Source organism: Lytechinus pictus, chromosome 5, assembly GCF_037042905.1.
Source record: "Lytechinus pictus isolate F3 Inbred chromosome 5, Lp3.0, whole genome shotgun sequence".
Taxonomy (NCBI): Eukaryota; Metazoa; Echinodermata; class Echinoidea; order Temnopleuroida; family Toxopneustidae; genus Lytechinus; species Lytechinus pictus.
This window is the reverse complement of record NC_087249.1, coordinates 10,046,999-10,064,351: the sequence shown is the minus strand read 5'-3', so window position 1 is coordinate 10,064,351 and position 17,353 is coordinate 10,046,999. Positions and strand designations below refer to the sequence as shown.

Sequence of the window (17,353 nt, the reverse complement as noted above, 5' to 3'; positions counted from 1 at the left end):
AAGTGGATTTCTTGTTACAATAAGAAATTCACTTTAACTCCTGAATAATTTGAACTTGAAAGTGGTCTTGAAAAATAGTACTATGCACTTAAAACCCTCTTGTCTTTGAAATGCATCATGATACCTGTATGCTGGCATCGATTGTACTGTGTAGCGATCATGTTAAGGAAATACGATATAAAGTGCATCCCAGAAAAAAAGGAAACCTTAATTCAGTATTTCTTGCCATCATAATCATAAATTTGCTTCATGAGATGTACATCAATGACAAGATATGCTTCCCCTCTTTCATTTGAAGCCCTACGTTCACAATGCACACATGACTGAGTCGGAACAATGGAAAGTGGTGCTACCAAGTATTGAATTCATGAGTCCACTGCTCAAGCCAGTGGACTCATGAATAAAATAGCATACTCAACCATGACAAAAGGCGTCAATTTGGTGCACTGTGACAAAAGCGTGCATCAGCATTGGACTTTTTTTTTACCATATGCGGTATTCAAGCATCATTTATAAAGGAAATCTCCATAAAACCATGGGTTGGTTTTCAAAACCACCTGCATGCATTCGGGCCAATATCACTCTCCCTCAAACTGGAATACAGGGTTAACACAAAAGTACTCACTGGACAAGTCAAATTTATTTTTCAATGCTCATATTTATTGAAGAGTTCATTGACGGCCATCACAAATATAATTCAGTCATCACAAAGACCCAAGAAAAGAAAGGGAAGGGGAAAAAATGACTTGGGAGCAGTCGAGGTCACAAATACAACGATAAATCCCTCTAAGAACCAAAAATTTAATTCTTACGCCTAAATAATGAAGCGAGTACGTGTTCATAATATCTAAAGAACAAAAAAAATGAAGATTGAAAAGAAAAATCTCCATTCTACTCTGGTCGTACTAAACATGCATTTCAAGAGGGACTTTCACTGAATTTTCTCAAAATATTATGCGTACAATACATTTCTACTATCAAAATTATTTTACTGCTTATTCCCGTAATACTTTTTTGTCAGTGTATTAATGAATCAAAGCAAAACAAGCAGAAATATTTTATGTCTTTTATTCACCGACTTTCAGCTCAAAAAATGGTACATACCCCACTGAAAGTACTAGAATAAGAATAAAAATATGAATAAAACTCCTTTCAAATGAGTAAGGAAAAATACATTAGATCTCGATCTCTGTTGCCAAAAAAAAAAATTGTAGAGAAACATGAAATAAATGAGACTTAACCAAAAATGAAAGCATGAAGAAAACAGGGGATGATGGGACTACATAATAACTGATTATTACCTCTACACATCGTACTGCATACTTGCAGTTTAGTACTATGGACATACTCCAAACAATTTGCTCTGACATATCGTTACAGATTTCTCTCCAATTAGAAAAACTACTTCAAACGCAACCTCTTTGTTGCAAAAAGTAGTTATTTGTTACTTAATACTCTTGCTGTTTTGTAAATGAATACAATTACAAACACATACATACATCTATATCTAAAAAGGAAGCGCAAAGGAAATTATATAATCTAATTGAAAGTAAAAAGCAAAGGGGGAAAAGCCCAGACATATGTCAATGTTATTTGTCATACCTGTATTCATTTATAAAAATGCATGCTCTCTTATTTTCTTTTTGAAATATTTACTGGCCATCAAAAATAAAACTGCTGCATATCTTCTTTGCAAAGATCAAGAAAAACTGTAATCTTTGAATGTATTAAACAGTCATTTTAACATAAGGTTTTTATAAAAAAGACTCGTTTGAAATTTAGCTGATAGAAAAGTGAGAGCTCGAACCAGGCAAGATCATTGAAAAGTGACAAATGAGTATTTTTTATTCAACAGATACGAAAGCAAGGAATAAGAGTGCGAACAGAAAAGATTATCCTCCGAAAACGATCTGAAATGATATTCAGAGACAAGCTGGATTAAATCTATTTGTAAGCAGTTCATGTTCAGTGGCTGTGTTTTATATCCCTTGAAACATGGTACGCATGGCATAAAGATGTTACAATGTACAAGATATCTATTTTCATACAACTCTGCATAGTGTGTTTCTCATGTTGTTTCATTTACACTTATTTTCTTTTCCATACATGTTCTTCTTCAGCATGTACAGTAACCCGTATTTTCATTTGATTCTAAGGTGTTTCACAAAGACATAGGATTTATTTCAATCACTCAATCACATATGGCTATGGCAAGCTATTCCAGTCATTTTTTTTCTTCTCAATTTCATTATCAAGGCTTCTGGCATGGCACTATAAGCTTAGCAAAATTATTGTTGTTATTATTTCATTTCATTTATTTATTTTGTTCATACATTTATTTATTTATTTCCTTATTTATTTGTTTATTCATTTGTTTACCGGTATTCATTCACTTATATATCTATTTATTGTTTTAGGGGGGTTGCCAGACTACCAAATCATGTGGACCAAAAGAAGTCTTCAACCATGTTGAACAAAAATTCTCCAAAGTTACATGGACAAGTGGAGTGGATTGCCTGGCCTGCCATAGTTTTGTGCATTTTGAAACAATCTTCAGTTTTTTTCCATGAAACACCCCAAAGCACCCACTCAAGAACCTTCTCACATTATTTACAGACCAGGGTCCTGTAACAAAAAGGTTTGCAATCAATCGTACGCTTAATTTTTACAATTAATTGTACATTATAGTCAATGCAATCAATCGTAAAATGAAGTCTTAAGATGATTGCTAAGCTTTGTGTCATGGGCCCCGAATCTCTCATGCTCCGAGGCATAAGGATGTAGATGTTGCATATTTAGATTTTCTTAGCTGATATTTTATCAGGGTAAAACATTGTAGAAGATGAATATTGAGATCTCATTGTGACCTTAATCTCTACAAAACAAAATTTGCCCACATGCTTTCATTAAGCCAACATAAAAAAAAGGTTGCAAGCTTTGCGTTTTTTATCATTTCAATTGACTATTTACAGAAACAAAATGATCGATTCCATACAATAAAATAGTTCTGTAAAGCAGTGATACTATTCATACATGTACTTGATATCAAATCATACAAAATCATTATTATTCGAACTTGAAGTCCCCAAACCACATATCTCGCCTTGCACACAAACATTACAGCAATAGTAGGTCGAAACATATTATGTGCATGCATTTCGAAGTATAAATATTGATATAGAGTTTCTGTCACACAATTTTGTATTGCAAGGTCAAAGGTTACATAAAAGTAGCACATAAAAAAAATTAGGGTTAAACAATGAAGTGTGTTTGCACCTTGGAATTCAACAATGGAAACGTAAAGTCTTTGCTTATCACTTTTACAATTCAATAAAGTGATAATCAATAGATCAACAAAATTCTGATACAATATTGAAATTATTAATACATTATTTCTGATACTCATAGTCTCATATAGCCTCTTACATTTATCACACAGAAGAAATCAATTCTTATTGTCAAATATTTTTCACTCAACTTTGCCTCGAGGTACCAGAAGTAAAATATCAGACAACTTTAATATTCAGTTATCATCATTCTTCTTTTCATGCATAACGTTAGTTACTTCAAAAGCATTTCATTTGCTGAAGAAAAAAGTTGGCATCAAGTTTAAGGCAATAAATCAGTACACTAGTGTAAAAGAGCTGCCAACTTGAGGATCACAAATCAAAGTCACAATTTCCTCAAATTCATTCAATTACAAAGAATATTGAGATTTCAATGGCAAATGGTTATTTTCTTTACCGTAAAATTCATCATATAACATCGATGACCAATCAATTAACGTTGCAATTAAGGAAATCAACAAATCTCGGATGGTTTCAACATACGCACACACACACACATACAAGAAAAATTCAAATAGAAACAGGAGAATTATAGACCATGCCATTTCAGAAAATCAAGAGGAAAGCGCCTTCACACCGATATCTAAAGCACCTTTACAGATACCATTGACTTGGAATGGTCCGAGACTGGAAATTACAACAATAAATGCCAGATAATCTGTACAGTAATCTTTGTCTTTCTGGAAAAAAAAAAGAAAGAGAATAGAATCTAGAATCTTTGTCAGAAATATTTTCAACAGATATCAACATATATATTCAAGATATACAACAAATCCTTAACCAATATGCCTCACCGGAAAGTGACTTAATACTGTCAAATATGGAAAAATGTTATTGGAAATTTCACTGTACGTCACTATCCTTCTGTTTCCTATCTGAATGGATTTACATTTCACTATTCAATTTGTTCAAGATAAGCTTAAAAATAATTTTCAAATTTGCCTACAAATCCTAGGTAGCTCACTGAAGACAAACTGATACATCTATCGGTAACTCAATTAATGTTATCAGCCCCCCCCCCCCCTCACCTCAACATTGAAAGGTATGGCTTCGTTGGCACAAAGACACAGAATATGTTTTGGGTAAAAATGGAATGTGCTCAAATTGTAATCGTACGGAGAAAATAAGGCAGAGCGGTTTTGATACCTTATTCTACGTGACGGCGTCTGAAGTTCAAAACCCAAGGGTAATATCAACATTAACTCGAGGCCATTCAGATAATCAGAATATGGCTTAACCTGTAGATCTCAGATACATTGATACAAAAATACAGTTACCGGAAAATATAGCCTCTTTTTGAAAATTACAATAATTTTGATTCACTGTTCAGATCTGGTGACTTATAAAAGGTACCATTTTCCTGCAAAGTGAATTTAAGTTTTCTAATACACACTTCTGAGCAAGTCATTTTGCCTCTCTTCATCCCTTTTGATTTAAAAAAAAAAATTATCAGCGACTAGCAAGATTCTTTTGAATAAATTTTTTTTAAGGTGATTTTTAAAAACTATTCACAATGTCATAGCAAACCTACACTTCCCTCAAACAAATAATAATTTGGCATTGTATACAACAAGGTATTAATTTCAAAATAGAAAAGATTGATCAGGCTGCAAATATCAAGATATCATAATTCAAGTATTCAAATAGTTCACACATTATCATTATAGCCTTTAAAACAGTACCCTAACCCTAAAAACAATTGACATAAAAACATGGTACAACTGGCATACTGGTGGATTAACAAAAAAATAATTATGAAATTGATCAATTCTTGTTTATTGTGGTTGTTCAATGTTTTGTCAGGTTTAAGCTCTATCTATGCAATGAGACACATGCTGGGGGATAGGGTAAAGAATTATTTAAAAAAAAACAGGATAAGGACTATCTGATCCCATCACATCCGGATACACACTTATCCTAACCCCGCATTGTGAATCGTTCTTTTGGGTCTCGCCCCATACGATTTGACCGCATTCCTGTCAGCACCCAGTTCATCCCATAACCATTTGGCGTAAGTACATCAATCCCTTTCATTATAATTTCAGAAAATATCACATTAATCCAGGCACATTTTCTCCAATTCATGCTTGTACCAACACCACTTCTGAAGACACTTTAAATGTGAACAGACTAGCTAGTTAGGACACCAATACGGTGGGAAAGGTTTGTAGAAAGAGGTAATAAGACTACTAATGATCGTTAAGAGTTGGCAAAATAAAAAGGAATTTAACCAAATGATGACCACAATAATGGTCAACCAACTGAGTTTTATAGTTGTTGATGTGTAAGATTGACTATGAAGTTGATGAGGGTACCCTAGATTAACCCTATTGTGGACTCAAGCTATTATCTATAAACAAGAGAAGTATTCACCAATAGGCAGCATGCTAAAGGTGTTGCAAACAGTATCAACGGCCACTACGGTAAAATCGACCAGAGGTAAAAACACACCTTGATCGTTACTGAATCTTACAAGTGTGAACTAATGAACAAAACCCCACCCACATCATGTAAAAAGTTCAACAAGCTAATGGCTGAATTAGTACTGTGCTTTAGTTCAATAACGGATCATAAGATTATCTCATGCATATCTTGTTAAGACGACAACAACAACAAAAATCCTCTCTGTACACACGTTACATCAGCCTTACTGAGGATAACGATTCAAAATTTTACGGATATAAGTACATATATTTTTACAGGAAGGTAGATATATTCGACATGCATGAAATATATTTCGTTGATTTACTCTCTTAATTATAAAACATTATCCTGCATTGCGAGGATATTCACTCAGAATGGAAAATTTTGCTCTAGGTTTCCCATATGCCCATCTAAGTACGGAATTCTGGCTAGTAATGTAGTATTAATGGCCAGAGAAGGCTCATTGCTTTGTGCACACAAAGATGCAAAGGAACTGTCCCTTTACAAATGCACGAGTGCTCAAAAAACCTATACGAAATTATGACGGCTTGATATTTTTCAAATTCATAACGGTGTTAACAATTAGAATATTTCAAAAGGTACAGGCAATATCAAAGTGTGAGATGAGGGCAGGGTTTACAAAGAGGCATATGGTTCAGGCAGCATGGATACATTTCTCGGCACTTCTTATCGCAAGTACGGGTGGGGAAAGGATTTTAAATATACAAAAAATAAAATAAAATTGATACATTTAGCATAAAAGTTAGGCATGCAGTGATTATATCATAGGCACTCTCACCAAGGAGGAAAGATGATGATGACAAGAAGATTAGCCACAATTAGAGAACATCGACAGATGTTCAATCAATTTCAGAAAGAAAAAGAAAAGAATTATTCAAAAAGTGACCCTCAGGGCCAATATACACATTGTCCGTAGTCCATGGTCATGAAAACATTGTCCATTATGGTTCACATTATATTCAGCACAAAAAATAAGAATACTTAAAAAAAAAAAAAAACCATTGCCTGTCAGATACTCAAACTTTTACATGTGATATCATTTTTAATTAAGAGACAATTTATTACTAAAGAGGAGGGGTGGAGGGTAGGGTTGATTCACTAACATCTGAAAGAAAGAAACTCTTTCATTGAGCTTGCTGTGCGATTTTCATTTGTGCTACTGTACATCTGGTAAGAAGCACTCACAATATGTGCACGGTTATACACATCCTGACACGAGTAACGTGTCTCTTGGATCATGGTCTACGAGCGTCCATGACCAAATTAGTGACAAGAGGATTGCTGCCAATACTGACTTTGTGGGAACGAGGAAAAGCTTGGAAAATATAAGGATGACATCGTTTAGAGGAGCAAGTCCATACTCAGACGAACCATTCACGTCTACAAGAAGCAACCAAGACAATACGCAGGGGGGGGGATGAAAGAAGATATTTTTTCAAAGCAACAGTATGCCACTTCACAGTATCATCTCTACAAGATTTGTGTATTTCATCATATCAAGAGGACGTGGAAGGCTGCATAAGTACGTCCTATTTCACTGCCCATCACCATGGCCAATTCTAATGACGCACAAACATCCAGTTAAACCTTCCACTGACCTAATTAACCTTCAAACAGGCAAAGGGGAAATTCCCTAAACACAAAGAAGACCTTGAAGGGGGGAGGAGCAACACAAAAGGGGAGGGGCATAGGCGTGAAGACATCTAATGGAGAAAAGAATTCAGGGGTGTGAACTATACTGAAAGGGGGCAAGTATTTGTAAGGATCATGCATCTTCGTAAGTACATGTATACTCGTACATGACATGTCGGGAACCAAACAAGGGGAAGACACCTGAATATCAAGCAACGCGTACATTATTCTTAACATATGTTTTGGTAGTTTTGCTGGGGGGGGGGGGGTTAATATAATGATGACTAATTTAACATGCACTATTTACTCACTGGAATGTACGGCTACACATACAGCTAGAGCTGAAAGAAGAATAGGTAGACAGAGAGAAGAGAGACAAGGAGAGGGAGAAAGTTGATAGGTGCTTGGGGGTGAAGGACAAAAAAGCGTGACGTGTCACGTGGCAGCACAAGACTAAACTGAGACGATCAATCAGCCCGCTGGCCCACCCCGGGCTTTCATTCCGATATCAACCTCTCGGATCCAATCAGCTGTTCCACTTTAACCGGTAGGGGATACCCCATCGCCGGAATGCAGAGCTATTACCATAACAAGGGCTTATCGAGGTCTATAACCGAACATCAACAACGATGTGAACCGCTGATTGGGAGGAGGACGGGGAAGGGCAAAGAGGACAGGAAAAGAGAAAAGTAAGGCAACGCTTCCCTGTGATTCAGCATACTCTATGACCACTTGGAAAACGATGTCAGTAAATGTAGTCTCCATCACCAGACCTTAAAAGTCAGTGATACCCAGAAATGTCTGCTCTACCATATACTACCATCATGAATCGAGTTACACATGCCAAGCGATTGTCACAGCGTTTCAACAGTCTGGCACTTGGCTTACACTAAAACAAATAAGGACACCGTGATCAGTCAGTCGGCGAATCACGCAACTAGTTCTTTAGACAGATCCAATATCGGCATCTCTTTTCCTTCCTCAACTTTCATGCCGATAGACTATTAAACTGTCTTCTCCCATAAGAAGGCATGTCAGGTACAGTACAAGGGCTGATTGTCTAAGACTACCAGACAAGAACATTTGTGTAGTCTGGCAATGTACACTCTCCTAAGGGTAATGGACACGGTGCTCTGGAATGTAAGGAATGTCAACAGCATGCTGTCTATGAATGGACTTATGAAGGGGTCACTGGTAGGGTAAGATGGGAGGTCATTAAAAATTATCATTATCAAGAAAATCTAATGATATCTTTTTTTTAATTTAAAAACAAAAGCAGTTTAGATAACTTCATTGAAATCATTCCGAATTTGAAGTTTGTTCGGGAATAATTAAATTCCTCACAAAGAATTGAATGGAAGTTCATTATATGCCTCTATATTACTTGTACAGCGGTATATCACAACATCATCCCTCCTAAATAATTTGTTCAGTCAACCCCCTGACCTGGAGTGGAACATTCCTAATATGCCTTGTGGAATATCAATGCATGTATACATATTAGGATTCTTCCACTCACTCCCCGAGGGGTACAAGAGGGTCACTATTCATGGAGGGCGTTAAGTATCTGACAGGCAAGGGTTTTATTTTTCTCTCTTTTCACAATCCTCCAAGCTGTTCAATGAAATAATACTGCTGGATTGAGTCTCCCAAACAAACGATGGCACGAGCTCAATTTCTCATTAAATAAAAGAGACCCTGAGGGTTTCACATATTCCAAACTTCCAAAACAGGGTCAAATAACATGACATTATTCAAAGAAAAGAATCCATCCCCTGGCAATATGAATGTAACTGCTGAAAGAATTCCATCCTTTAAGACAAGCTTGAGAATAGCTGTGGCAACCTAATCAAAATGCAACGTACTTATCATACTACCGGTACATGTATCAGGTTGATTGTAATTGAATTATATTCTTAAATGCCAGAAGGGTGTGACAACCCTGTTTTACAAAATGATATACATGATAATGTCTTTCTAGCTCTTGGCCTACGATAACTTTCTACTGACTACACAAATACAGCATTGAATTACAAACAAGTTTTCAATCTTGATTCTTGGGAACAATATATTTTGCCACACCACTCCAGCAATGGGGTTAAACAATTCCATTTTGCCACAAATACCCTCAAAAGCCCAAGGAAATTACATTAACCTATATTCCATCAATGTCTTGAATTCGCTCAAAGCATAAACAAGATCAAATGCCATCCCTTTTTTTTTCTACACATATTGGATATAAAAATGAACAGCTTGAAAGATTCTGAGATACAAAGGGGCAGCCAATTCAATACACAGTAAACAATGATGACCGTTATCTGTTATATATATCAATAAACACTTGGTATTTTTTTCTTCATAATTTACTCTCTTTCTCTGTACACATAAATAAGGCTTATATAGCAGTAAATCGTATCACTTTGTTTGTATTTCATAATTTTGCAGGCAAAAATGGGATTTGGGAAATTGATTTCCTTGGCTCAAATGGCACTGACATGGTAATAATCATGGCAACATTAATTCAATGTACCATTGCTTCAAGAGAATTCTTTGTCACTGCAATTATCACTTTATAATCAGGGGATGATTTCACAAAGAATGAATTGTGGCTTAAAGTGATTCCGAGCACTAAAATGTACGTATGTAATCAAATAGGGAAGAGGCATAAGTCTGATGGTACAAGATTTTGCATGACACAAAAGAAAGATGCTCTTTTCGTTGAGGCATAGCCGAGTTGAAAAGGGTGTGTCTCGCTATCACAGAATGCGAAATGTCGTACCATTGCAGGAATAGGAATATTTGCTATTTGTGTTAGTACAATGCCTTGGAAGTTAGCGAAATTAAGAATAATTTTTTTTCCTACAATAATGAAAATGAGGACAGTTTTACTGTAAGCATCAAGCACGCATCAGCAGCAACAGAGCGCATTTAGCCAGTAGGCAAAATGCGAACTGCACCTGCATTTATTTGAATTGCACTGTATTGTAAAGTCGCCTCCTTAGCCGTGCAACGGTACATTTTGGAAGGTACATGTGCAACGGTTATGAAGGTTAGACTTTCGGCTTCCCATTAGCTTGCATACAACAAGCTTAGTAGGCATTATATGATAGTTATTCAACATGTAATCTTATTGATAATTTAACAGAACAAGGGCCCTCTGCATATCTGAACAATACATTACTGCATTATCTACCACACAATACTTGGAGATACAATTTAACTGTAATCTAGATTTTACTCTTTGCGAAACCACCCCTTGATAATTAATCAGCCAAGACCAGCCTCTATGGTTAAAAAAAAAGAAGACCAATTGAATGAATTGAAGGTGACAGAAAAAAATTGTGACAATGGACTAATATGATCTCCCATTTTTGCCTTCATATTCCAGACCTGCTCTGCAAAAAAATACAAATTGATTATCATTAAAAGCTATCAAGGTCTGCTTCCTTTTAGTAGGAAAACCAGGATGTGATTCATTAATAGGTAACATCAATTCTAAGACCAATCATTCTAGACTGATGAAATGTCAAAACAAAATTAATTTTATTTTTTGAATGTCTTCAAATTAATTTTAGTGTTTAATGAATCAACTCTGGGCCTGTGTTTCACAACACTTGTTATTGATAACAAGCATCGCAAACTGGCTCTCAGCCAATCAAATGCCATCATTTCAGAAGCTAGGTTAACAATGGCTCGTTACTGAACTCCGATGACAAGTTTTGTAAAACAGGACCCAGAATGGCATCAAGTCATGGAATATAGGATCATGCCAGATTGGCTCGGAACGGGTTTCACAAGATACCCTGGAACATACAAACGTCTTGACAGGTTTGTTGCAGATCATCGATCAAATCAAACTGCCCTCACAAGTCAAAATGAAATCTTGTTGCTTGTCAAAACCAATTCAGAGATTGAAGGACCAATTTGTTCTCATGCAGAGCAGGTTGGCTAGGATTTGTTCATACATTCACTTTTACTGTTTAAAATTCTAACAAGTCTACTGCAGTTGATTATTCCTTCCTATTTATTACCACAAATGAAAGGCATCATTCTGGAAAAGCCATGTTCTGAAGGTCGTTCATTCCGCAGGAGTTGTCCGTCTGCATGGGGCTGGTGTCGTAAGCCATGATCAGCGTTTTGATGTGACCTAAAAGATCATGGAGCTCCCGCCAACGTTTTTCCTTTTTCCCATAGCCCTCATCCTACAAATGTGATGGAATCAAGAGAGAGAGAGAGAGAGGGAGGGGGGAGAGGGGGAGAGAGGGGAAGAGAAAGAGTGTGTGTTAGACTAAAATATATGGACGTAAATGAAGCTACTATCAAAAGACTTGTTATGGAATCATGACTTTGATTCCAAGGGAGGTGTTTCACATAATAGTAAGGTGTGACTAAAAATTATACTTAAATTATCAATTGTATGCGGTTTATAACATATCACTGCATTGGTCATTGCTCAAATCATGTTCAGAGAATACACGCTACCACGAGGTTATATGATAATTATCATGTGCATATTGATAGCGTTAAGTATGACTCTAAGTTGCGCTGAAGTCTTTGTGAAACACCCCCACCTGCGAGGACATGTGTGTCTTGTTTTTAAATTTCTGCGCATATGTTTATGAGAGTACTTCAGATGATTTATAGTCCTGAGCTGAAGTAATTCCCAAAGGCCATCTAGTTCAAGTAGGCAATGGGTTTGTGATCTTTAAAGAATTGTCTGTCTCTTCAAAGACCTAAAAAATTAAAAAGAGGAAGCAAAAAACCAAGCAACTTCTTATCGGCAACTACTAGCAGTGTTCAGCATATATATAGCGCTTAATTGTTTCTAAAGCACTGCACATTATTGCCCCATTTAGGTACAGCTACCTGATCAGGCGCTCCAGCATTCAAGGAAATCCTTCCTACCCGGTACCCATTTACTACACCTGGGTGGAGAGTGGCAAATGCAGATAAACATCTTGCTTATAGATGCAAGTGCTACACCTAGGTGGAGAGTGGCAAATGTGGATAAATGTCTTGCTAAAGGATGTGAGTGCCACGGTGGCATCAGAACCCTGGACCTTGCGGTTCAGTGTCTGGAGACTTACCTGAGTGATCTTGTTGTATTCCTCTATCACTTTATCTTGGAGAGAATCGTATTCCTTGCTGCCTTTCTTGGTCTCATTCAGCACATCTTTCAGGTCCTTGAACTGCTGCTTGATGCGTTCAATCGACTTGTGGAACTCTCGGTACTCGGGATAAAGTCTGTTGAAGTCTTCCTTATACCTGTTGCGCTGCTCAACCGTTGTGATTGTCGTGTACTTCCTGCCAGGCAGAAGAAGCATAGCACAATAATATTTTTTCATCAGATGAATTCCTAAACATTGTCTTCAGCTCTAACTACATTACCATCACTTATAATAGCATTATGGGTGAATTGGAATACTTCCTTGACCTTGGGAACATTATTATAAATGATTCAACCAGTCAATCAAGAGTGATAAATCTTGAAATATAAGAAAAATATGAACCATAAGAGAAAATATTTCTTAGGCATGCACAATGTGACTATAATACTGCAATATTGTGACTTTCAAACTTAAATGAAAAGAAAATATGATCAAGTTGACATGCCCCATGATACTACTAAAGAATGGGTGTTGAAGCTATTATTTTTTTTAGACTGTACATCAGGCTATGAAACCAAGATTTCCTCCATCCCAAGGACAAGGATCCACAAAAATGAGTCATAACAGTTTCAAAAGTAAACAACTGTTTCCCCCTTTTTCGTATAAACCATGTGGCAAAAAATGGCATGTGAACATTGTTAGATACTTGTTGATGGGAAAAACATATTGCCTTATCAAGATTTCACAGCTGGTGTTAAACAAGTACCCAAAAATGAAATAATGAGCATTATCATTTCTTACATCTGGTATTCTGGAACAACGGAAGTGGAAGAAACATCTCCAGAGGGGGACTCCTTGCCAACCGGCCTCTTCTCCTCTTTGACAGACTTGGAGATTGACGGTGTCTTTGAACTCTTCTCACTCCGCCCCGAAGCACGACTATGATCCCGGCTACTACTGCTGCTTGAAGACTTGGTGATTCCGCAAGTCACCACTGCAGGAGCGGCGGCGATGCTGGAGTTGGTGCCATTGCCTGTCGAGTCGCAGCAATCCGGAGAATTGCGGGTGGTGCTGACCGACGGTGACGACAAGGCACTTTGTTGCGCATGGTTGCTGGAAGGTGAGTTGCTGATGGTGGTCGTGGTGGAAGGAGGGGCGTTGGTGGTCGAGGAAGGGCTAGGCACTTTCTTGAAGAGGCCTATCGGGCTAGGGACCTTCTTGGTGATGCTTAGGGCGCTGCTAGGGCTCAGTTGGGGCTGCTGGTCTACAGATTTAGGCCCTGCTCCCATTGATGCAGAACCGTGGGCAATACGAGGCTTCTTTGTCTTGTAGTCTTTGACTTCTGGCAAGAGTGGCCGTTTCTGTAAACAGCAAGGAATCATCAATCCCTAAATTTCAATTCATGAACCATGAGACTTAAATGATTATTATTATAATATTAGCTGGATATTCATAGAGCGCTTTTTGCCTGAGGATACAAAGCACTGCTATTATTACCCCGACTTAAGCTGTGCTGCCATATAGGCGATTAGGCGCTGAAGCTTTCAAAGAATTTCTTCCTACCGGGTACCCAGTCACTTCACCTGGGTTGAGTGCAGCAGAATGTGGGTAAATTTCTTGAAGGAAAACAAGCCATGGCTGGGAATCGTACCCACATCCATCAGATTGTAAGATGAGAGTCATAACCACTAGACCACGACGCCCCCACAAATGGGTCTTTATTAACTAAATTAGCCATGTGTTCTTGCCAAATATGCCTGCAAGCTAATACAGTTTCATCGAATCAGACCGGACCAAGGTTTAACCAAAGATTTAAAAAAAAAAAATCATTTTTAAAACAGATCATAAACTCTTGAAGGAAATCACGATAAGATTTTAGTTATTGCTGCTGTATTCTGCTGTACTTCTCCATCTCTTCCAACAATTTTCATATGTTTGAAATGTGAACCCGTTGTTTGAATTTAAAACTTTATGTACACATTTGCTTGTTTTGTACAGCTGTTCACTCAATTCAAGGAATTAGACATCCCCAAATTGTTTGTTTCCCCAAGCCTGATAACAATTCAAATCATATTCAATTTCTTTGTGAGAGCATGACTTACAGTAGAGGACTTGGTGCCAGTGTCTGGTTTCTTCCGATGGCTTGGGATAGGCTTGGAGGTGGCTTGAGTACTTGGGCTACCCGTAGCAGTTGGACCGGAGTTGGTCGATGTATGGTGAGGGGAGGGCTGTGATTGGGGCGATGGAGAGTCCTTTATCCCGCACTCGGCTTTCTTCCTGCTCAAATTTAAAAAGTAAAACCATAGACCATTAAGGACTTCATAATATTAATTTTCTTCAAGATTTTTTTTGGGTATGAGTTCAATTAATTTCATTCTAGATATACAATATTTATTCCTGATTACAGCAGAGATAAATAGATTGTTACACACTGCATGTGATCATACTCCATACATCATTGTTTATGATAAATGCGAAGGTGTGTTTTTCATGTAGCTATTTTTCAATTCAATTCAATTGTTATTTTTAACCACAACCTCAATTGAACAAAAAAAAAATCATACAATCTGTATTTAATTTGTAGCAAATGCCAGCATCTTCAATACCTCGATTTAGCCCTTGAAGGGCCTTGCTATAAATAAAAACAATATTATTTTGAGAAAAAAGTTTTATATCCCTCCCATCCTACTTCGCCCTCCCATTTTTATCTACCCCTTCACCCCACCCCCTTTCCATCTCCCTTCCAACTCTCCATCCCACCCCCTTATCCCTGTACATGTAATTTATAAAGAAAAGCCTTGCGAACTAGCCCAATTTCAAGGGGTCACTGATACATAAACCCGACTATCAAGGAGGATTGCTTCTAATCAGAATCAGATTGTGTCTTACCCAAAAACAGAAGAACACAAACAAACAAGGAACTTTAATAAAGCAGGGTAGTATGTATGGGTGCTGGTATCCAGACTTGTTTATAAACCAAATCTCTAATAATAATAATAACAATAACCTTTAAGACCCAAGATATCCACTTCCTCTCCAATGAACTGTTCTCCTAGCAGACCCCGCGTAACCATTGCCCTTCTTTTAATTTATAAAATGCTGAGCACCTGGCTAGAACATCTTTTGGATAGAACATCTTTTTTTTTTTACTCGGCCAACCATTGAACCCACAACCTCCTGTTCAAGCGAGTGCCAGGAGTTCAACAAATTGAGCCATTAACTGTAAAAATGACTGATCTGATTTAAAAAAAAAAAAAAATTCTATATTGATAGCCACTGGAGTTCATACCATTCAATAAAATTATAATAACTACATTTACACAGGTGTATTATACCCCCCCCCCCCTCCTCTTGAAAATTAATAATAATAGATTTTTTTTTCAAAGTCCACAGTGTCAAAACTAATAAAAATATACCAGCATTTATTTTCCCTACTATCTAAGTTCTAAGGAACTAATTGTTAATAATAATTATATGTCTTGAAAACAAATTTATACATAAAGTTCCCCTTACCTATGAAGGAGCTGCTTGTCTGCCTCTGAGTATGCCGGCCAATCTAAGTTGACTTCATTGTACAAGTTTTTGTTAAGTACGTAGGAATTATCCCTGGCAAGAGTTGCTACCTGTAAAGCAAGCAAAGAGAGAGAGAGAAGAATTAAAGATTGCCAACAGATAAATAAACCGTGGAGAAATGAGAAAGGAAGAAGGACAGACAGAATTTGATCTACTGTACATGTAATACTCACTTGATATAACTGTCATTAAAAAAATTATTATTATCATTATCTATTTGGCCATAAAAAACATACAAAAATTGTACAATGTAATTACATAAATACAATTTGAAATTGAATAATTAAATATAGATAAGGTAGAAATGAAAGAAAAGAAGAAAAGAGTAAGAAAATGGTTTTTCCATGGGCCAGGGCTCGCAAAAGTAAAATTCAGTACTATGCCCAGAGGCATGCGACCAACAAGAAAAAAAAACAAGTACAACAACACTTTTCTCATTGAACAAGTGGTGATCTACTTGGGTCATTTTATACATTTTGGTGTCAAAATAACCCTCGACCACACATTTCCCTATTTCAAATACTTTAATCTGCATTTTACACAATACAGAAAGCAACATACAGTAATGACATCTTTATTATGTCATCACAGTAAATTGTACCTGTACTTTCTATTTCAAAAGGTGGTTCACCACATCATAAATGTCAGAGGTTTAAAAGGAGTATTGACTTTTTGGAAAGGTAATTTTGCAAGCCTGGTGAATTTTTTTTCAAATGTCAATGTAGTTGCAGTTATATTAAGAAAATGTGCAAAGAAAAAAAAAATCTGCTTCACATACCCTCCTATTCAATGCATAACAAATTATGCAACTATTATGCCAAGGTGCAAGAGTATATAAACCAAATACAAATTTCTATTGATTGTGAATTGCATTCAATTTCATTAACACTAACTATTACAAATAAATGTACTTTCAATATTTGGGATTTCTCTTTCAGTTTTATTTCCTCTATTCATTCTTCATTTGCAATACAATGGATTTACTCTCATTTTATCATATTGAATCAATTTGTCTACTCGTATATTAATTAATTCATTAATAATGAATCAAGTATCACATTCCAGTTTAGCATTTTGGAGCTGCAAGGGGAATTATCTCATCAAGTATCAAGTTTAATTCATGTATCAATTCATTAAATCAACATCTCTATTTCAGTTTATTGGTTGGTTCAATAAATGGGGAATATATTTATATATCCATCTATCTATCCATCCATCCATCCATCCATCTGTTTATTTATTCATTTA

At 36.6% G+C, this 17,353-nt stretch overlaps 1 protein-coding gene across 1 annotated transcript; it reads right to left on the bottom strand.

The window, feature by feature from the left end:
• Nucleotides 1–6,510: 6,510 nt before the first annotated feature.
• Nucleotides 6,511–17,095, bottom strand: LOC129261829 (RNA polymerase II elongation factor ELL-like). The gene is made up of 6 exons (XM_064099322.1): nucleotides 17,090–17,095; nucleotides 16,046–16,155; nucleotides 14,635–14,809; nucleotides 13,334–13,893; nucleotides 12,512–12,728; nucleotides 6,511–11,626 (listed from the first exon to the last, which is right to left on the bottom strand). Exons 1-6 carry the CDS (start codon nucleotides 17,093–17,095, stop codon nucleotides 11,471–11,473), a joined length of 1,224 nt encoding a protein of 407 aa, XP_063955392.1. The 3' UTR covers nucleotides 6,511–11,470.
• Nucleotides 17,096–17,353: the final 258 nt, after the last annotated feature.

What these genes read in the sequence shown, in the direction of transcription:
- LOC129261829 (XM_064099322.1), bottom strand. An exon ending in CTGGCACCAAGTCCTCTACT is followed by an intron (nt 13,894 to 14,634) that starts GTAAGTCATGCT and finishes TGCTGTTTACAG; the next exon opens with AAACGGCCACTCTTGCCAGA. An exon ending in GTTGTTCCAGAATACCAGAT is followed by an intron (nt 12,729 to 13,333) that starts GTAAGAAATGAT and finishes TCTGCCTGGCAG; the next exon opens with GAAGTACACGACAATCACAA.